The sequence below is a fragment of the Castor canadensis genome, chromosome 18, assembly GCF_047511655.1.
Source record: "Castor canadensis chromosome 18, mCasCan1.hap1v2, whole genome shotgun sequence".
Classification (NCBI taxonomy): domain Eukaryota; kingdom Metazoa; phylum Chordata; class Mammalia; order Rodentia; family Castoridae; genus Castor; species Castor canadensis.
In genome coordinates this window covers 42202588-42224569 of record NC_133403.1, presented here as the reverse complement: position 1 = coordinate 42224569, position 21982 = coordinate 42202588, and the positions used below count along the sequence as shown (strand labels likewise).

Below are 21982 nucleotides of genomic sequence, written 5' to 3'. Positions count from 1 at the left end.
ACTGTTGTGAGCATGGAACCTTCTAGTTCTGCACGAAATTATAAAAACGGTTCTAGCGGAGCGCCCACAGGCTGTGTGCGAAAGGAGCACGGGTGGCACCAGTGACTGTCGTGTTGGGACTTGGTCCTGTGTATGCAAAAGTTCCAAACTTTAAAAACACTCAAACTCTGACACTTTTCTGGCCCCAAGCATTGGAACCCTGAATTCGGGTCAGCTTTGTGCCTTGACTAGCGACCCTCCGCCATTGCACCACCACTCGGTTCCCAGAGCACCGCTCCCCCCTTGGCTCTGGGCAGGCCACTCTTTCAGGTCTCTCCTCGCTAAGAAACCAGGCAGGATCTGTCTTTGGGCCCACGTTCTGTGCTTGCCATTTGTCCTGGCAGCTGGGCAACACCTTGGGTGTGGACTGTCCTGTCTTTTGCCAGGCCCCTTCCTCTTCTTGGAGCTGTGACAATTCTGCCACCTCGTCCCACAGGTGAGAGTTCCCGCAGGGCACAGCTTTCCCGCTGTGAGATGGTATCCATGGGGTTGTGAAATCCCCAGGTTGGGCAGGGACTGCCACCTAAAACCCAGAGTGGGGCAGGGAGACACACTAGATGTCATGAAAGTCACGCCATGGGGACAGGTACTCCTTTCCGAAGCCTCTGCTGGTGGCAGGTGGGCAGGTGGCTTTGGGCCCTGGGCCAGGCAGGGGACACAGATCCACCGGGCCTTGCTGACCGGGTTGGGAAGCTCCCATGGCTCTGCACCCGCCTCCACCTGGTTTTCTCAGGTGGCTTAGCTTTTGCCCAGCTGTTGGGAAATTAGACTTATTTTGCATTGCACACCATCCTTCTGAAATTGTAGGTAAGTCGGGCGCTGGTGTCTCACACCTGTAATCCCAGCTACTCAGGAGACAGAGATCAGGAGGATTGAGGTTCAAAGCCAGCCCTGGGCAAACAGTTCTTGAAAATATCCAATGCAAAGGACAGCTGGTGGCATGGCTTAACAGTAGGACGCCTGCTTGGCAAGTGCGAGGTCCTGAGTTCAAACCCCAGTACTGCCAAAAATCATTTCTAAACTTTTTCACCACAGTGCCCCAGAGACAGAGAAAATCGCGTTTATCCCAAGGGAAGAGCCCTGTGAGTCTCTCCCAGAGCAAACAGAGCCCCGAGGGAGTGGCAAACGGCCAGAGGCAGGGTTTTCTCCCCACAGCCCCTGGCATCCCTGTGACCTCCACCATGACCTCTGTCCACGCACATCCTTCTGGCCTCCTCCAACCCAGGAGATTACCTTGTGTTTTAAGATGGTAATAGCCTGGGTTCAAACCCCAGTACCCCACACACTGGTGCAAATAATACCTGTCTTTCCTTCCCCCTCCCTTTCTGATATTCTGGAGCGTGCCCCATAGTAGTAAATACAGAGGTCATGGGTGTTTTATTGTTAATTTATTTTTGCCACACTGGGGTCGAGTCTAGGGCCTTACACATGCTAGGCCAGTGCTCCGAGCCACAGCCCTGGGCCCTGTTTTCTTTTCGGCAGTACTGGGGATCAAACTCAGGACCTTGTACTTGCTAGGCAGGTGCTCTACCACTAAAGCCACTCCACCAGCCCTTTTTTTGTGATGGGTTTTTTTTGAGATGGTGTCTTGTGAACTTTTTGCCCGGGCTGGCTTGGAACCGTGATCCTCCTGATCTCTGCTTCCTGAGTAGCTAGGATTACAGGCGTGAGCTAGTGGTGCCCAGCTTTCTCTCTTTCTTTTTGGCAGCACTGGGGTTTGAACTCAGGGCCTCACACTTGCTAGGCAGGCACTCTACCACTTGAGCCCCTCCACCAGCCCTTTTTGCTTTAGTTTTTTTACAACAGGGTATCACGTTTATGCTCAGGTTGGCCTGGACGTCTGTCCTATTTGTGCTTCCCCTATAACTGGGATGACAGATATGCACCATCATGCTCAGTTTTATTGGTTGAGATGGGGGTCTCACTAACTTTTTGCCCAGACTGACCTCAAGCCTGAATCCCCCTTTCTCTGCCTCCTTAGTAGCTAGGATTACAGGCGTGAGCTGCTGTGCCTGGCTCCTTTTGGAGCGTTTTGTGCCTGGCTTCTTTTTCTATCCAGTATCTTGCTGCAGGTTCACCCGGGTTGTGGCATTCGTCTGTAGCTGGTTGCTTTTTGATGCTGAGTAGTGTTCCGTCATATGGGTGGGGGCAGTCTGTCTGTCTGTGGATGGATATTAGGGTTGTCTCCATGTGTCCTTGTTTTAAAATCATTCTTGTCACTGGGCATGGTGGTGCACGCCTGTAATCTCAGCTACTCAGGAGGTGGAGATTGAGAGGATCTCAGCCCAGGCAAAAAGTTAGTGAGACCCCATCTCAACCAGTAAGTCTGCTGCAGTGGTGCTTGGGAGGCAGAGGCTGAAGGACTGAGGTTCAGGCCAGCTTTGCGCAAAACCTCAAAAGAAACTGATGCGAAGAGAAAATTGGGGATGTAGTCCAGGGAGTGGAACACCTGCCTAGGCCCTGAGTTCGACTGCCAGCAGCACCAAAAGTACTACTGGCCATTGGTGGTCGTTTAGGTGACTCACACACTTGGAGGCTGCCCACCTTTCTCAGGCTGGCATTGCCAGGACTCCCCCATGTTCTTTTCCTGGTGAAGCCCAATGCCTCTTTCTTTTCTTTTGTTTGTTTGTTGGTTTTTGAGACAGGGCCTTACTATGTAGCCCAGGCCATCCTCCTGCCTCAGCCTCCTGAGTTCTGGGATTACAGGTGTGCACCACCATGCCCAGCTCCTGGTACAGTTTTTTTTAAATATCCAGCTCACTGTCCCCTCTTCTGGCTGCTGGGTGGGACAGGGTGGCGTCCCAAGGGCTGACTGTAGCATTCTCTCCCTACTTTGTGTTCCAGAGCTCTGACCTTTGGCCTTGGGAGAGGGACAGGGACAGGGACAGAATCACAGAATCTGCTGTTGGGCAAAAGGCCATGTGTTTCCCTGCTGTTATCTAATCAGCTACCTGGACCAGCTGTGACTGAAAGAAAGCCATCCTACCGGTGGAGAGCAGGGCAAAGTCCACCCCCCACCTGCACCTGGGTCGGGGCAGGGCAGAGCTGGGGAAGGGTCACTTTGTGCCCAGTGACCGCATGGCTCACCTTCTGGGTGCCTGGGGTTGTCTGCCAGGACCTCTTCTGGGCCTTTTATCTGCTCAGACTCACTTCCACCTCCCGGGGTGGCTGCTGTCCTTGTGTCCATTGCACAGAGGACGAAGCTGATAGGGCCAGTGACATACGGGGTCATCCCGTGGGAGCGAGCAGGCCAGGGCCACAGACAGCCTGTGGCAAGGGCTGGGCGAGTGGAGCCCTGAAGAGAGGGAGAGGTAGGGATATAGGACGGTTGTTTGGGCCCGATTCATCCCCAGAACCAGGGTGAGCAGGCCAAAGGACAGGAAAGCGTGGGTTCTGGGGTCCCCGCGGCTTCCTGGGGCATCCAGCTGGGGGAGGAGGCAGGGCTGGTTCACCTGCTGGTTTCACACCTGCTGGTTTCACACCTGCTGTGAGCTAGAACTGACACCCAGAGAGCCATTTAGCGTGTGCTCTTTGATGGGTTTGGAGGGAGGAAAGGGTGTGTGTGCACGTGTGTTTCCTTCCAGCCCCTGGCTCTGGGCTCAGCCCCTGTGGACAGAGGAGGCTAGGCTGAATGGTGCAGCAAGATGGCAGGGGGCGTGTAGAGCCCCAGTGGGGCCGGTCCTGTCCTGGGGCAACGCGTCTGCTAGACACCCGTGTATCTGTCTTTGCAAGCCCCACCTGGTCACCCCTGGTATTCAGATGAGAGGGCTGAGGGTCAGAGAGGGAGGAACTGGCCCAGGGCCGGGGATGGGTTGGGGCTGTGTTGGGTTTAACCTCCTGGGAGGGGGTTTAGGAGTGAAAGGAGATGTTCATTCATTCATCCACCATCCACCCATCCACCCATGCATGCATCCATCTGCCATCCATCCATCCATCCATCCACCCATCCACCCACTCATCATCATCCACTCATCTGTCCATCCACCCATCCATCCACCCATGCATGCATCCATCTGCCATCCATCCATCTGCCATCCATCCATCCATCCATCCACCCATTCACCCATCCATCCACTCATCTGTCCATCCATCCATCCATCCACCTGTCCATCCATCCATCTACCCATCCATTCATCCACCCATCCATCTAGCCACTGTCCATACATCCACTCACCCACCCATCCACTTATCCATCCATCCACCCATCCATCTATTTGTCCAAAGCCTCCGCCTGCCCCCACTGTCCTTCGTGCTAGAGTTCAGCTGTGAACATGGCCGCAGCACCCGCCCTCATGGAGCCGACATCCAGGGGCACCTACCTAGTAATGGTGATCATTTCAGCTCCTGGTCATTGTCACACAGTTGTAGCCACAGAGCATCAGCTGGGACTGGGGGGCCTCAAGCAGGGAAGGCAGGGGCCTTCTTCAAGGTGGCACTGGGGATGTCCCCAGGTGTAAAGGGCCACCTGTGTCCCAGGCAGAGGGACTGACAGTGCTCAGGCTTGAAGGCAAGTGAATGCCAGTGACAGACAGGGCACCAGGTGACAGGCCTGTGTGCTGGGGAGAGGGAGGCACACCTGCAGGCTGTGGTTGGGATGGGGTGGTGGGAGCAGTTGGCAGATAACCCAGGGGTTGGAGTCATTAGGGATCTAGTTTACATGCAACCCCCACCCCCAGGAAGGCTTCATGGGTCCCCTCAGTGTCCTCAAACTGCTTGTCACACCTCTCCAGCCCTAGCTGTGACTCAGTTTCCTCATCTAATGTGGGGATAGTAAGAGTGCCCAGGGAGGGGGGGTGCAGTGTGAGCAGCTGGCCTGGCATAGGGACACCCCCGGCCCACTGGGCCTGTCGCTGCCTGTGCCCTGTGGCTCAGGTAGTGGGAGGAGCCTGCGGCAGGGTACCCAAGCCGGGAGGAAGCGAGTTCAGTGAGCAGTGAAGGTGTCCTTGACCCCCCGCTTCATCCACAAGAACCCTGAAGTTCAGGCCTGGTTCAGAATCTCCCAGTCTTTAACTTGACAATGGAGTCAGTTTCTTCTCTTAAGTACCCAGTGGTGGCTATGGCCTTCCCTGCACCTTTGTACGGAAAGGGAAACTGAGGCATGGAGGGCCAGCATGGCCAGATGGTCGCTCTGTGTCTAGTCTCTCACTTTGCTTGCTCTGTCTGGCCTCCCGCCTCCTCCAGGGCCTCTGCCTGTTGGTTCTGGCTGTTTGGGGACAGTGGGGAGCTGGTCTTGTCTGGGAAGGCCACGTTCAGAGACAGTAGAAGGTGACGCAAGCTTGTCCTGGCATCTTGGCTTTGTCACATGGCTCTCTGATGGCTTGGTGGGGGAGGGAAGGGGAGGTCCATCTGGACTCAGGGCAGTGAGCAGGTCAGAGGCCAAGGGAACTTCAGGCCTCTTTCCTTCCGCACTTGAAGACAATTGCATTTGTGGTTTTTCATGGAAAAGCCTGTTCTTATCTCCTGCCTCACAAGCTCAGCTCCTGTCCTCAAATTCTTTAGCCCCTCACCGTCTCAGGACTTTCGCACTGGCTGTTGTTTCTGTGTGGAGCACCTCTGCCCCCGAAGTCTTGTTTCCCTCCCTGCCTTAGGTTTTTTTTTTTTGGCGGGGGGCAGAGCAGGGTCTCATTATGCAACCCAGGCTGGTCTTGAACTCATGATCCTCCTGCCTCAGCCTCCTGAGGCTGGGATTATAGGCGTGAACCACCATGCCCAGCTCTGCCTTTGGTTTTTATTTTGATTTTGTGTTTTTTATACTTCATGTACCTGACGACTCTAAAATTCCTCCCCCTACCCCCCACCCCCAGCTTGTTTCTGCACACTCTGCCCACCAGCCTGTGTTTCACCTGGCTGTTTGACGCTGACTCCCCGCCGGCTCCCTGCTATGGTAAAAGCCCACATAGCTGGGGCAGGTTGGCCTAGTTTGCTCTCCTGCCTTTCCTAGAACAGTGGCTGGCTTTTAGCAGGTGCTCAGTTCATGTTTGCTGAGTGAATGAGTGAGTGAGTGAATGAAACACCGGGCCACACGGAGCCTTCCCACCTCCACAGCGCCGTTCAAAGCCACAGGGCTGCAGCCACCTCCTGCAGATGGTGTGGTCCCATGTCCTTCAGCCCTTTGACCCATGTCAACACAATGTGAATCTGTCACCTATTCGATCATGAGTTCTGGGTTCGAGAGCTGCACCTCCTGACCCCAGAGCCCTAGTCCGAGGACCTTCCCCAATGAGCTGTGTGGCCTTCAGCTCAGGCTGGGCTCAGGCAGCTCCTCTGAAGCCGTGAGGCGAGCGGGCGGGCACGGAACTGGCATCACCCCGTCATGGCGCCTTCCTCCCCTGCAGAACGTGCGTATCGACCCCAACAGCCTATCCTTCAGCATGTGGAAGGAGATCCCGGTTCCCTTCTACCTCTCCGTCTACTTCTTCGAGGTGGTCAACCCCGATGAGGTCCTGCAGGGAGGGAAGCCGCAGGTGCGTGAACGAGGACCCTATGTGTACAGGTAAGGCCTGGGGCAGGAGGATCTCGGGGGGCTGGGCTGGGCTGGGCCATGGAGATGGTTCCAGAAGCAGGCCAGAAGCCAGGGGCAGCGTGGTGCCCGAGTTCTTTATGAGCAGGGAGGAGGTGGGTTCGAGGCTGAGGGAGGACGGGTGTGTGAGTGGGGTGGGGCAGGGGACACATAAACCCAGGGCACGCAGGGGGACACCCACGGCTGGTTTCCACTGGGACCATGAGCAGGGCAGGCCTGTGCGGGGTGGAGGACGGGGAGGCCAGCACAAGAGGGGATGGCTGGCTGGGCACCCAGGTCATGCCTCTGGCCTTGTCCCTGCTGTGGCCTTGGGGTAGTGACATCATGCCTCTGAGCTTCAGCCTGCCTCTGCGGAGCCCAGATAAGACAATGCAATACCCACAGCGTGGGGCCCTCAGGACGAGTGAGGGACAGAGCGGTGACTGCAGGGTCCTGGGCTGGGGGCACCCAGTGACAGGGATGTGCCTTTGTATCACGCTGTCTTTACACCACCGCCCCTCCACGCCGGGGCTCAGACAGGCGTGCGGACTCGCTGTGCTCACACGAGGGGCAACAGGCCTGGCCGCTGCCCTGCAGCTGCTGGAGCCAGGCCCACCCCGAGGGCTGACTGACTTTCCTGGGGCATGGGGGGAGGGACAGAGAACGTCCCAGCAGCTGGGAGGCACAGGCTGGACGGTCTGAAAACTGGACACGTGGACCTGAGGCTTGGGTGTGGGAGACATTGCCAGGCCAGCTGTGTGCAGCTGTGGAGGCCCCCACAGGAGCCTGGCTGTGTCTTGTGTGCAAAGTAGGAATGGATCGGGCTCACGTGACTTTGCAAACGTTCCCCTGGATGCTCTGTGGAGGGTGGATGGAGAGGCAGGGACAATGTGACAGCTGATATCATGCAATTTTTTTTTTTCAGCAATACTGGGGTTTGAACTCAGGATCTTGTGTTTGTGAGGCAGGCGCTCTCACTACCTGAGCCATATCCCCAGCCCTTTTTGCTTTAGTTATTTTTCAAATAGGGTCTTGAGTTTACGCCCCGCCTGGCCTGGGCTATGCAGCTCCTGTTTATGCTTCCCGTGGCACTGGGATGCCCAGCTCATTGGTTGAGATGGGGTCTCTCGAACTTTTTGCCTGAGCTGGACTGGAGCCTTGGTCCTCATGAGCTCTGCCTCCTGATTAGCTGGGATTATAGGTATGAGCCACTGTGCCCAGCATTGTACAGCATTTTCTATGCACCAGGCACCTGTTCTGATCGCTTTACACATGTGACTCATTTTGCCCTCAGAGCAGCCCTACAAAAGAGGTCTGGTTTTAAAGATGGGAAACTGAGGCACACATAGGAATGATGGAGACAGTACACCAGCCACTGCCGTCGGCATGTTCCTAACTGTCTTGAGGGAGTAGGGACGCCCCGTGGGTAAGGTGGCCAGGTGGAGGAGCCTGTGAGATCTGAGGTGCTCTCTGGAGCACTTGGGGGATCCATGCAGTGGTGTAGGCCATGGAGGTAACAGAGCCAAGTGACAGGGTGGTGGGAAACACACAGGGCGGGTGACCAAGGCCAGGTGTGGGGCAGTCAGGTTGTGATGCCCACGGCCAGAGGGGCTGTGACCACTAGCCGGCACTGCCCTGACCTGCTGGGAGCGCCCCCCGTGATGGGACCTGGCTGACTTGGTGCTCCCCACAGGGAGTTCAGATATAAGGATAACATCACTTTCAATGACAACGACACGGTGTCCTTCGTGGAGCCCCGCAGCTACCAGTTCCAGCCTGACAGGTCCCGGGGCTCCGAGAGTGACTACATCACCCTGCCGAACATCCTGGTCCTGGTGAGCTGCCCGCCCCCCTGCTTCTTGGTGCCCCTCCGCCTGCCTGGGATGAGTCTGGGTTTCTGGGTGGCCCCAGAGACCTCAAGCAGGGACGCTTTGGGGTCACCACACGTTGGGGTGGAGGCAGGCAGGGTCCCCAATTCTGTGCAGTGAGGGTCCTAGGAAGAGCTGACATTTAGGGGGTGTTTGCTGTGTGTCTGGTCCCCGAGGTCCCCTGGTTTGCTAACTCACTGGGAGACTATGAGGACTCAGCCCAGAGTGGAACCAGGTGGCCACCGACCTCAGCACCAGAGTGCAGCGCAAACCCAGGGGGGCAAAGATGCAGGGGCTTTGCCACAGGAGCCCCTGGTCCCCAGGTGTTCTGAGACACCACAGAGCCGGGCACCGGTGGCTCACGCCTGTAATCCCAGCTACTCAGGAGGCAGAGATCAGGAGGATCGTGGTTCGAAGCCAGCCCAGGCAAATAGTTCTCAAGACCCTATCTTGAAAAAAAAAAAATTACAAAAAAGGGCTGGTGGAGAGGCTCAAGGTGTAGGCCCTGAGTTCAAATCCCAGTACCACACACACACAAAAAAAGGCTGAGACACGGTAGAGATGGGCTCTGGTCATGCAGACCCAGCTCCCGGGTCCATGTAGGGAGTGTGTTGTCAGCGAGAAGCAGGTGCCGGGCATAAACCCTGTGTCTGCGCCATACCCCCTCGGGCAGCCCTGGTCAGGAATGGCCAGGACCCTCCCCAAGTCCAAATCCCAGACAACAAACAGCAAGGCCGGCCTCGGGAGCCACCTTTCCAGGGCCACACAGTGAATGTTTCAGGCCCATTGGTTGTGACCCCCCCAACTCTGCCATAGCCCAGAAGCAGCCAGAAAATAACGCACACGGGCCACGTCTCCATGTTGACATACCACAGTGCAGCCAAGGTCATGGATGGCGAATGTGAACTTCATAGGATTTTCCTGTTTCTGGGAAGATTCTTCTTTTAGTGTTTTACCCTAACCATGGGAAAATGTAAAAAAGTCTTAGCTCATATACTGAACAGGCAGGCAGTGAGTGGCTTTGACCCACAGAGCAGGGTTTGCCAGCCCTGCTGTGGACTGTGGTTGGGAAAATGGCCAAGAACCAAAGAGCTGGAGAGGGATGTGTGTTTTATTTTATATCCTTTTGGATTTTTTTTTTTTTTAGAGGGGTTATGGTATTGGGGTTTGAACTCAGGGCTTGGCGCTTGCAAAGCTGGCGCTCTACCACTTGAGCCACAGCTCCAGTCCATTTTGCTCTGGGTATTTTGGAGATGGGGTCTCATGAGCTGTTTGCCTGAGCTGGCCTCAAGCCTCAGTCCTCCTGATGTTAGCCTCCCAGATAGCTGGGATTACAGGGATGAGCCACTGGTACCTGCCTGTTTTGATTTATTTTTTTAAGCCATGTGTTTATTACTTTTGAAAGCTTATCAGAAAGTAAAGGAGATCTTGATAAGTTACCGTGGCACAAGTCTGTCTCAGCTGTGCTCTAGAAAAGGAGGCCCCACAGGTTCCTCTAGAGGCTGACAGGGGCTTTCAGATGCCTTTGAAAAAATAAACCAAGGGCTGGGGATATGGCCCGAGTGGGAAAGCACCATGAGGCCCTGGGTTCAATCCCCAGTACCACAAAAAAAGAATAAAGAAACCAAGAATAAACAAACCAGACAGTATCTCCAGAGCAAAGCAAAAACGAACAGATAAGTTTGTGTTCTAAGCACCTGGGTGTCGGGTAGACGGGTGTCTGTTTCCTAGGGGGGGCACAGTAAGGAAAGGGATGGCATCTCCCAAGGACTCATTCCTTCCCATTTGTGCAGCACAGGGGTACGGGTTCAAGTTACTGCAGGATGGGGCTTGGGCTGGTTTCGTGTTTGCCTCAACCTGCGATGCACACAAGGTCGCCAGTCTCTGCTGGCTGCTACCCCTTGAGGTGGCTGCAGTTTTGCATGTTCCCAGGGCCAGTGCCAACTCAGGGGACCTCCCCTCTCTGTCCCCAGCCCTCCCTGTGGAATCCCTGGAGGCACACTGGCTCTGACAGGGCCACCTGCTCACTCTCAAACCAGTCACCATAGCCTGGAGGGGGGGCGGGGGTGGGGAATGTCCTGGCCTCTGACCCTGGGTGTGGCGTTAACTGAGCCTGAGTCCACTGGAACAAAGGGGTCGGGGGACTCCCAAGGGCAAGTGGTGTGTCACCAAAGGCTTCCAGGGGGCCGATCATCCCCCGTCCACACCCGCAGAGTTCCCCGTGGGGACGAGGCCCGGTTGAGACTGGGGTCTGGCCAGCCCCATCCAGCCTGACCACTGTCCCTTGGCTCTGCAGGGTGCCGCGGGGATGATGGAGAACAAACCTGCCAGCTTGAAGCTGATCGTGACCTTGGCGTTCAGCGCCCTCGGCCAGCGAGCCTTCATGAACCGCACGGTTGGCGAGGTCCTGTGGGGCTACGAGGACCCCCTGGTGAGCTTCCTCAGCAAGTACTTCCCAGATATGTTCCCCTCCAAGGACAAGTTCGGGCTGTTTGCCGGGGTAAGTGTGACCGCCTGAGAAGTCCAGAGTTCAGAGACTGTGTTCTGTTCTCCATTGCCATGGCCTGGAGAGCATTATCGGGCTGGGGGTCCGGGGACTATGGGCTCTGAATGGCCAAGAACCTAACTCAGTGCGGCTTACACAAAATAGGGAATTTATTTAGCTTCTGACACTGAGAGCTCCAGGGTTGGATTCAGGTGCAGCTTGATCTAGGCGCAAATGTGATTAGAAAGCTGGCGGCAGAGGGGATGGCTGTGGGAGGCTGGAAACACAGGTCCACGCCAGTGTTGCTCTCAGTCTTGACCCCTGATTACCTGGTAGGGTCACTGACCGGGCTCTTGAGCTAAGATCTGCACATCCCATCTGCCTCCCTCTTGGCAGGGTGGACAGCCAACTTCCTCTTATTTTTCGCACATCAGAACTTAGCCATGTGGTCACGCCAGCTGCAGGGGAAGCTGGAAGAGGTGGCCTTTTAGGGTGTGTTTTGTTATGAAGAAGAAGGGAGTAACAAAGAGAATAGTCTACAACAAAATTCCTGGAAACCAATCTGAAAGCAACACAAAGTGGGGAGTAGACTTTGGGGCATAAATTCTGGGTTTGGAGTACCCTGGGTCTACGTGTAAGAACAGCACTGGGTGAGCTTTTGATAATATAACATTGAAGATGCACATTTGAGGCTGGGCACCGTGTCTCACGCCTGTAATCCTAGCTACCTAGAAGTGGAGACCAGGAGGATTGAGGTTTGAAACCAGCTGGGGCAAAAAGTTCACAAGACCCCATCTTAACCAATGACTGATGTAGTGGCACACGCCTGTCATCCCAGCTATATGGGAAGCACACACAGGAGGACTGCAGTCCAGCCTGGCCTGGGCAGAAAGTGAGATGCCTGGGGCCTCTGAGCCATTGCTCAGTTGTCTGTGACCCGAAGACCGCTCACCAGTCACCAGTCACCACCCAGGCCTGTGCCCTGCGCCTTCCATGGCCCTGGGATCCACCCCGAGGGACGTGTCCATTCTTCTGTCCACTCTGAGCGCCCTTGTTCTGCAGAGCGACTGCTTCCAGGAGGCGCCCCTGAGGGCACCACGGTGTCTGTCATGCAGGTGGCTCTGCAGACCCTGCCATGCAGGACGGGCCAGGTGACACAGCCTGGAGTGCAGTGGCTTAAAAGCAAACTCTCACTTTTTGCCGTGGCCATCTGCTCATGGTCACTCAGGGACCCAGGCAAGGGAGTCCCCGTCCTGACGCCCAGGCACAGTCACCACAGCAGTGTGGTGCTGTCAACGACATGTGGCCATGTCAACGACGTCAGCCCCGCTGCCCCGGCCACGCTGCAGTTTAAGTCAAGATGGGTGGCGGTCAGCTGCCCTTCACCTGGGGATGATGCCCCTCCCAGGGCGGGGAGGTGAGGGGACAAGCCAGCCTGCTGTAACCCGGGCAGTGGCGCTCGTACAATGCCCACATCTCCTTCTTGTCCCCCAAGCTCTGGATGCACTGAGGGTGAGGGGTGGGGCCCTGTCCCTCTGGTGAGGGGGTCCCTGGACAGGTGGGCTTAAAGACCTGCTCCCTGCCATTGTCCCCAGATGAACAACTCGAACTCCGGGACCTTCACTGTGTTCACGGGGGTCCAGAACTTCAGCAGGATTCACCTCGTGGACAACTGGAACGGTCTCACCAAGGTGAGGGGACAGCGGACAGCCCCGACGCACGGCGAGGAGGGGGTCAGACGGGGTGGCAGGGTGGCCTCGGAGGGTGGCACGTGTCATGGAGGAGAAGGACACTCTGAACCTTAGCTGTGGGCCCGCGGGAGGGGTGCGCCCCGGTCCCCCGGGCTGGTCTGCTCTTCCTGTCGCTGTGCGTTTACGAGGAGTGGTGTTGAAATGCTTCGGCCGGAACACAGGAAGACATTCTCGTTAAAAGTCAGACAATAGGGTCAGGCACACACAGCGCCTTTGTGCCACTCGCCCCGTCCCACGAGGACAGCGGTCATGGGCGGGGGCTGTGTCTTCCCGTCTGTCCTCACGCAGGGAGGGAGAAGTGGGCTTTTGTTCTTCCGTGAGCGCACCGAAACGGGTCACACGCATTGTTCTGCACCTTGCTGTTTGAACCTTGGTGGCCTTTCTCTCCTTTTGATGTTGTTTTTGTGGTGCTTGGGAGGGGACCCAGGGACTCGCACGTGCCATGCGAGCACCAAACTACATCCCCAGCCCTCGTAAAAACATTTTCGTTTTATTTTGTTTTGAGACAGGGTCTCGTTATGTAGCTTAGGCTGGCCTGGAACTCGTCATCCTCCTGCCTCTCTTCAGTGCTTGGATTATAGGCAGGTACTACCATGCCTGGCCAATGACCTTTCTTAACAGATGATATTAATATTCTTGATTTTCCTTCTTCTTCTTCTTTCCTCTTCTCTCTTACTCCATCTCCTCTTCCTCTTCTTTCTCCTGCTTGGGCGCTTTACCACTTGAGCCACTCCACCAGCTCTTTTTTGAGATGGGTTGTTTTTTGAGATAGGGTCTCCTGAGCTATTTGCCTGGGCTGGCTTCGAACCTCGATCTTCCTGAACTGCTGAGTAGCTAGGATTACAGGTGTGAGCCACTGGCGCCCGGCTCTGACTTGTTGTGCATGGTTCAAAAAGTTCTAGTTGTACAGGAGATGATGAGTGAGCTCCAGTTTTGTGTCCAAGTCCCACAACCCAGAGGCAGCGATTCTGATCGGTTCAGTTTTGAGGTCTACCGCCTGCCACCGTGGTGGCTTTAAATGGTTTGCATGGTGCCATTTTTCCAGCCTCCCTGTTTTTAGGAAGCGTTTGTTGACCGCCACTGGGGAGAGATGTAGGTGACAGGCCCACTTTGCAGATGAAGTAACCGAGTCCCCAGCCAGAGGTGGGAAGCCATGCGGGGCTCTGTCTGTCTACATGGCCTACCCTCCCTGCAACACATTGCCAGGGTGGGAATTGGGAGGTGACACCTGCAACAGGGCCGTCCAGGGTGCAGCACCCCGGTGTGTTGCCTATGTCCGGGGCCCTGGCTGTGCTGTGAGCTCACGTCCCAGTGCTTCCTCCACGCAGCTCAACTTCTGGCACTCGGATCAGTGCAACATGATCAACGGGACCTCTGGGCAGATGTGGGCCCCCTTCATGACGCCCCAGTCATCGCTGGAATTCTACAGCCCTGAGGCTTGCCGGTAACCACGCTGACAGGGCTTGCTGGTGTCCCGGGCGGGCGTCTGCTTCCCAGACGCTGTCCCGACAGCCACGTGGCCCTGGCCCCAGACACCATCTCGAATTCTCTTTGGCTACACCACAAAGAGACAGACTCGGATGCCTGGGGCTTCTGCCCCGTCCCCCAAGGCTGCAGGTGATGATGGTGGTGATGGAGGCTGTGGAACAGGAAATGAACCAGGCTGCGGGGGGCTGAGAGGAAGCAAGGGCTGGGCTCCCCTGGCACCCGGATGGCTGTCCTGGGTCACTGGGGTGATGGACACACAGCTTTCCTGGGCCTTGGGGCTCCACTCAGCAGCCGAGAGGCCTGGGGCCCACAGCTCAGGTTGGCGCCTTCCCCATGGCCTGCCTGTGCATTGGGACAGACGTGGGTCCCCAGAGCCCTGCCCTTCCACCCCGGCCACTCCAGAAGCGTCCTTCACTTGGGAGCTCACGAGGATGACTGGTTTTTTTACATTTTTACTTTTCTTTCTTTCTTTCTTTCTCTCTCTCTCTCTCTCTCTCTCTCTCTCTCCCTCTCTCTCTCTCTTTCCTTCCTTCCTTCTTTCTTTCTTTCTTTCTTGTGCTGAGGTCAAATATATCATAGTTGAATTCACCCCCTCCACCATTCTCCTTTAGCCACCCTCCCCCCAGGCGTGACCCTTGACTCCCCAACACACCCAGAGAGCCCCACTGTGCCAGGTGCAGACACGGGCTGGACAAGACGGCTAAAGTCCCTGGGCCCTGGTGACTCCATCCCATCGGGGATTCTGGCAGTGCCCATTGTCGGAGGGAGAGTATTTTGCTGTGTGTGTGGCCCTTTCAGAAAACAGAATTTTGTTCTATTTTATTATTTTTTCTGCAGTGCTGGCGAGGGAAGCCAGGGCCCTCCACATGCAAGGCAAGCACTGTACCACTGAGCTCCACCCCCAGCCCAAAGAGGATTTTATAATTTTTTTCTTTTCTTCGGTGGCTCTGGGGCTTGAACCCAGGGCCTCACGCTTGCTGGGCAGACACTCTACAACTTGAGCTACATCTTCAGCTCTAAAGAGAGGGTTTTAAACATAGAGAAGAGTGGCAGGAAAAGTATAGGCGACCCCCATCTACCCTCCACCTTAGCTTCCCATCACTGTGACAAATGCCAGAGAGACAACCACCTTACAGAGAGGGAAGGTCTGTTTTGGGTCAAGTTTGGAGGTCCAGGCCCGTCCTGGCCTGTGGTGAGTATTGTGGGTGGAGGTGTTTGTAGAGCAAAACTGAAAACTACTCACCCACTGTAGGGCCAGGGAGCAAAACATACGGAAGAAGAGACTGGGGTCCCACAACCCCCCCTGGAGGCCACCTCCCCAATGACCTGAAGACCCCTCCCCAGGCCCCACCTCTAAAGGCCCCACCGCCTCCTGACATCAAGACTTCAGCACAGGGGATGTTTGGGGACAGGTGTTTCTTTCACCCCATCTTCTGGGCCGTGACCCCATGCCCTGCTCGAGATATCCTTTTTCCTGAACCCTGTGACAGCAGGTGGGAGACAGTGGGTCGTTTTGTTCTTCGATACATCAGTGTGAATCTTCTAAAAACAGACGTTTTCTTACATAATCAGAGTTCTCAAAATTAAGAAATCTCGCACTGATCTGATAGGATTGTATAAGCCAGTGCTGTCCTTAAAAATAAAAAGTGAGTCACACTTTCCAGCAGCTGAGCTGAAATGATGCATTTTATTTGACCTGGTCTAAAATATTACTATCCTAAATATTAGAATTTTTTTTTTGGTATCAAGTCTTAGAAATCTAGACTATCCTGTCCCATCCTTAATCAGACTCAGCCCATTTCCAGGGCTGGATGGTCACATGTCCTTAAGTGGCTACCATGGACAGAGAGTAAAACACAGGCCATTTTTAATTTAGAAGTGCTTTTGAACTGGCCATGGTGGCTCACACCTGTAATTTTAGCTACAAGGGAGGAGGCGAACATCTTAACCAATAAAAGCTGGGTTTGGTGGCACAGACCTGTAATCCCAGGTCCTCAGGAGGCATGGGCGGGAGAATCGTAGCCCCAGGCCAACCTGGGCAAAAAAAGAGAGACCCTATCTGAAAAATACCTAAAACAAAAAGGGCTGCTGAAGTGCCTCAAGTGGGTAGAGCCTGCTTAGCAAGTGTGAGGCCCAGAATTCAAACTTCAGTGCTGTCCAAAAAAACTTAAAAAGAAAAAAAAAAGTGCTTTTGAGAAAGGACGGCAGTGTGCACAGATGGTGTGAACAGGGTAGGCGGGGGCACACTGTCTGTGTGCAGCCTCGAAGAAACATTCCAGGCAGAAAGGACCGGCAGATACAAAGGCCCTGGGGCAGGGAGGAGGTCTGAGTGGATGGCGAGGGCCCAGCAAAGCATATGGTAACCCACGGGGATCGGTCCCCAGGTCCCCGTGGACACCAAAATCCTCAGATTCTCAAATCCCCTCCAGAAGTTGGCATGGCCTTCCCACATACCCTAGGGCACCCGCCCAGGCACACTAAACCCCTTCCAGGTTCCTGATGGCACCTGTGGCGTCAATGCTGTGTTTGAAAGTGGCTGTGATTGGTCCTTGTTTAGGGCCCAAGCACAGGGAAACGCCAGCCCGCCCTCGCCACAGATGCAGTGTTTTTCCCTGGATATTTTTGACCCGCCATTGTTTGGATCCTTGGGTGTGGAGGGTGAATGGGCTCCTGGAGGGGGTCACGGGTTCCGGGGTCACTTCTACCCCCTGTCCCCACTGCAGGTCCATGAAGCTGGTCTACCACGAGGCTGGGGTGTTTGAAGGCATCCCCATCTATCGCTTCGTGGCCCCAAAAACCTTATTCGCCAATGGGACCGTCTACCCACCCAACGAAGGCTTCTGCCCGTGTCAGGAGTCCGGCATCCAGAACGTCAGCACCTGCAGGCACGGTACGTGTCATTCCCCAGGACGGGACAGAGGCCAAGGGTGGAGGGCGGGGCACCCGTGTCTGCTGAGTCTCTGGTCTCTGCACTCTTGCTAGTGCCATTAGGCGCAGATAAGGAGCAGCAGAGCGATGACGCGAGAGGAAAAACGCTGGTGCATTAGATGCTACTGTGATAAATTCCCGCAGACTCCCTGGCTTAGAGCAGCACAAATCTGTTATCTCACATTCTGTAGTTTGGAGGTCTGCCATGGTCTTCCAGGGCCAAGGTCAAGGTCCTGGCCGGCTGCATTGCTTTCAAGAGCTGGGGAGGAATTCACTCCTTTGTTCTTGAGGCGCCTGCACTCCTTGGCCCAGGGCCCCTTCCTCCATCTTCAGTGCCAGCAGCGTCGAATTTGTGGGGCTCACCTCTGTCCTCATGTCTTTTTCTCCATCCCCCTTGCAGTTTTCAGGACCCTGGAGATGACATCCAGCCCGGCTGGGTGATGCAGGAGGCTCTCCGTGTCTTAAAAGCAGCTGACCACAGCCCCATCCCCCTGCAGCCTTATTTCCCCTTTGTCCTTGGGTGTGCCACAGCCATAGGTGCTGGGGACTAGGGTGTGGCCCAGGACATTGTCTGGGACCATTAACCTGCCCCCCACATCACGATCTGTGGCTGGAGAGTGAGGCTGGGCCAGGTCCCTTTGCCCCAGTCTGGGATGAGAGCAGCTGGCCACACACGAGCTGTTTCGTAAGGCCCTGTTGTTTGGCAGTGCTGGGCGTGATGACTGTGCCAGCTCGGTGTCCTCCAGCGCCTTCAGTGTTTTCAAGTGTGTGCCGGTCCCCATGGCGTCTACCTCTGCTGCTCAATCCAGACACTTGGGTGTCAGCTCTGTCCCTTATTTCCCCATCATGGGTGCCTTTAGGCCCTGGTGGGCTGGGGCTCCCCTCTACCTTCAGTCTCAGCCTTTCCTCTCTCCCCCTGCCTCCTCGGCCCCTGGGACCTAAGATTCAGTCCCCAGATGTCAGCATGGTCACCACAGGCCAACCAATTTGCATCAAGTCAAATTTAAAGGGCCTTTTGTGTGGTACTGGCCCCATGTTTCGTGCTTGCCGGTCACCTGTGCCCGGTGGCCACTGTGTTGGCTGTAGAAAGCCCTGCTGGAGCCTGGACTGCTGTCCAGGGAGCTCTCAACAAACACGGACTGTCACCCCATTGCTTGCTAACATCTAGCAGCTGGCTGTCATTTATAGTGATGACCAAACTCCTTCCTGCAGCCCTGGGGCCTGCATCACTTTCCCTGTTTCTGGCCTATGTCAAATTTAGTCCACCTCAGGACATAGGGTCAGCTGTCCCTGCTCACAGAGCCTCTTCTCTGGATCCCTCTGGTTCGTGCTTTCCCTCATCCTACTTTGATCTATTAGGTGCCACCTCCTCCTGGAGGCCTGTTCTGATTTCCTGTCCTCTGTTTGCTCCCAGCTATTCTCTGTTACCTCATCCTTTCTGTGTCCCCTGCAGCTCGTCACTGGTTTATTTCACTCGGTCATTGTCCACCTGCTCTGTGGCTGTAGTCAGGGCTCGCAGGTCTCCTGGGCTGAGTCCTGAGCCCCTAGGCCTGTGCCCAGTGTATGGTGGCTTCACACAGTGACTGGAGGGACAGATGCCCGGGTGGGTCCCATTCTCGGGACGCCGAGGTTACGTGGCTGGTGGGAAAGAAGTCGTCCTGTCTCTGACTGACTCTGGCCTTTTGGAGGCCTCTGGGTGAAGACAAGTCCTCTGGCTGGAGATGGTGGTTCGGGGGTCCACGTGCAGCAGGAGGGAGAGGGTGGGAGATGGCTAAGAGACTGGGCAGTAGACACCCCCAGTTTCAGGAGCAGGACACTCCATGGGTGAAGGGTTTGGCGCTGGGGCCTGAGATGCCCGCCCTGTCTGGCCCATTGTCCTCTGCGTCATTCTTTCTTCACTGGTGACCGCAGGAATTTCTGGATGTAGGTTGGAGCTGTTGGATGTCCTGCTAGGAGATGTGTTACAACCATGTCTGTGGCAAGTGGCAGGTGCCAGGCCTAAAAGGACACTTCTGGGTTTGTGTAACTTGAAATTCCAGGGCAGACTTCTGCATTTGGCATGCGTCCAGGGCAGGGACATTGTCTGGAAGCTGCCTTTCACCAGGTACCAGCTCGGGTTTCCCCTGGGCTGGCTCTACTGCTCCCTCAGGGGCCGTGGAGGCTCCAGTCTCACCTCCCGGCAGAAGGGTCCTGCCACTTGCTCCAGCAAAAGTCCCAGGGTTCACTCTGATTGGTCTGCCTTCCATTCCGTGCCCAGTGTGGGCCAATCACTGCAGCGGAGCTTGGGCTATGCTAATTGACCAGGCTGTACCGTACGTTCAGACCCCAGCTCCATGGGTTGACTGGCACAGAACGGGGGGCGGTGTCTAAGTTGGGGTGTAGCAACCAGAAAACGGGGAGCGATTCGTGCCATCTCTCATAGAGGGCTTCACCACCTCTGTACAGCTGCCAAAAGAGTTTCCAAAGTGCAAGAGAACTTAAATGTATTTGCATGTATTTAAATTTATTTACATATATCAACATTGATTTAAATATGGTGACATTTAAGTATATTTAAATGGGAACACACACATATAAAGGAGTGCCAGCAGTTTGAAACTTCACAAAGTGAACACACCCCTGTAGTCAGCAACCCACTCACTGTACTGACACACGGCACCACAGCTCTGCCTGCCTTTGGTCATCCTGTCATGGAATCACAAACTGTGTGTTTCTTTTCCCTCATTTTCTGGCTGCTTCTACGCATTATCACGTTGGCGTGTTCCATCCGAGATGCGGTGGTTGGTTGCGCGTGTCCTTTTCATTGCTCCACTGAGAGAGGACACCCCGATTCCCTCTCCCCTTCCATTGGTCATGGAGCGCCTGTGGTTTTTGGGCATTGTAGTTTTGCACGCGTGGCTTGGTGCACCCAAAGCTGCATGTCTGTGGCATTTAATCTAAAGATAAAAATTACCCACACGTTTCCCTTTCTGGGTAATTGTTTCTTGGTAATTTCTTGGACTCAGGACTCCCTCATCTCAGCCTCTCTGCCTTGTGAGGGCCTCTGACCTGCTCCAGAGAGCTCCTTAATCACAGCCCGTGGTAATCCTGGGCAATTATGTCTGCTTGGCTGTGCTGTAAAGCCATTAATCAATTACGTATATTGCCCAGGCAGGTCTCTGTGAGTGAGTTATGTGAGACACAGAATGTGCATTATTAAAAAGCCACATGGGCTCGTCTGGAGCGAGCATGGAGTTGGCACATTCTCAGTCATGACGGGGATTGTCCCCGTCCTGGCCTGGCTGAGGCTGCTCCATTTTCTGGGGGGTTCCACAGGTCAGCCTTGTGAAATGGGGTCTCATGTTTGTTTTCAAACCCCACTGTTGGGGTTTGAACTCAGGACCTTAACCTTTGTCCACTCCACCAGCACTTTTTTGTGATGGGTTTTTTGAGATAGAGTCTGGCAAACTGTTTGCCCTGGCTGACTTTGAATCGTGATCCTCCTGATTTCTGGCTCTTGAGTAGCTGGGATTACAGGAGTGAGCTACGGGTGCCTGGCTTGTGTTTTGCTTTTGTCCCTTTCCATGGCTCAGACGATGGGAGACAGCGGTTTCTAAACTGTGATGGACTTTGTCCCTGTGGGTGCTAGAGATGTCTTCAGAGGGTCCAGGAAGGCAGCCTTGCTTGACGTGGACACACTCAGTGTTCTTCCTCATTCTCTTGACAACCGTGGCATCATCTCCAGCTATTGGTGCGGGCGCGCGAGGGCCTTTCTGACACTCCCCAGCCTATCTTTTGGTAGGACTGGGATTTGAACTCAGACCTTTGCACTTGCAAAGCAGGCGCTCTACCACCTGAGCCACACCTCCAGTCTGTTTTGCTCTGGTTATTTTGGAGATGGGGGCTTGGGAACTGTTTCCCCATGTGGCTTTGAACCTCAACCCTCCAGTCTCAGCCTCCTGAGTGGCTGGGATTACAGGTGTGAGCCACCGGTGCCTGGCCCAGCCTGTCTTTCTAACAGAGGACAAGCAGGTACTGCGGTCGGAGCTTTGTGCAGGACACGGGGTTGGGGTTAGAACTCATGGGACACGTTGGCTGTCACATTTGCTTCCTGACTGCGGCAGGTGTCTACCGGCGTGGCGAAGGTGTGCAGCTCCCGTGCTGAACGGAGCTGATGATGGAGGTTCTGGGTGTGAGAACTGCAGACCTGGAATGAGTGACGTTTGAGAAACACAGCAGGGATGGATTCTGAGAGAATGAAGTGACATCAGGAAATCCCAGCATGCATTTCAAACCCGTGCTTGGCTTTGCTGAGAACAGCGGGAAGCATTCAGAATGTGAGATCACAGGGTGGGCACAGCCCCCGTGGCGCCCACCGCTGGCCGGCACAAGGCAGGGGCCGGGGCTTCAGGAGTGGACCTCGTGGGTTCACTTTTCCTTTTCCAGTTGGGGTGAGAGTCACACAACACACAACCAAGCACTCTACAGAGTATGGTTCATGTCCTCCCACCTCTCCCAAGGGAGACCCCGTACCCAGCAGCCATCACCCCACTCTCCCTTCCCAAGCCCCACGGTCACCACCCTGCTGTCACTATGGAGCTGTCACTCTTGCGGGTTTAGAAGACGCTCAGTGTCCCCTCACTGTTCGCCAGACCACTGTCCCCTGTCCTGAGATGAGCTGGCATCAGCCTGGTGTGGCTGATGGAGAGTGTGGGCTGTTTCCGAATGGGAATTTCTCACTTAGAGTCTGTCTATCTGTGTCACACACTTGTCACCCGACAGACGGACTACTGGGACAGAAGGAACCAGGCAGGTGTCTGCTCCCTCCATGGATTGGGGGATTAACCCAGTTGTGCACACCTGAGCTCTCCGACCGTTACTTGGTCACCTGCAGAAGACAGGCTGGACACGGGGCTTGGTGTTCAGACTCTTCCCTACCCAAGTG

The 21982-nt window shown here is 55.2% G+C and overlaps 1 protein-coding gene across 3 annotated transcripts in view; it reads left to right on the top strand.

Moving 5' to 3' along the window:
• The window catches only part of Scarb1 (scavenger receptor class B member 1), a 64202-nt gene that overhangs the window by 25789 nt on the left and 16431 nt on the right, over positions 1-21982 (top strand). For all 3 annotated transcript variants that reach the window (XM_020185762.2, XM_020185759.2, XM_074061002.1), the window contains exons 2-7: positions 6375-6532; positions 8232-8373; positions 10703-10906; positions 12487-12582; positions 13971-14086; positions 16854-17020. In XM_020185762.2, the coding sequence (XP_020041351.1) occupies positions 6375-6532; positions 8232-8373; positions 10703-10906; positions 12487-12582; positions 13971-14086; positions 16854-17020 (883 nt within the window). The remainder of the gene's footprint in view (positions 1-6374; positions 6533-8231; positions 8374-10702; positions 10907-12486; positions 12583-13970; positions 14087-16853; positions 17021-21982) is intronic.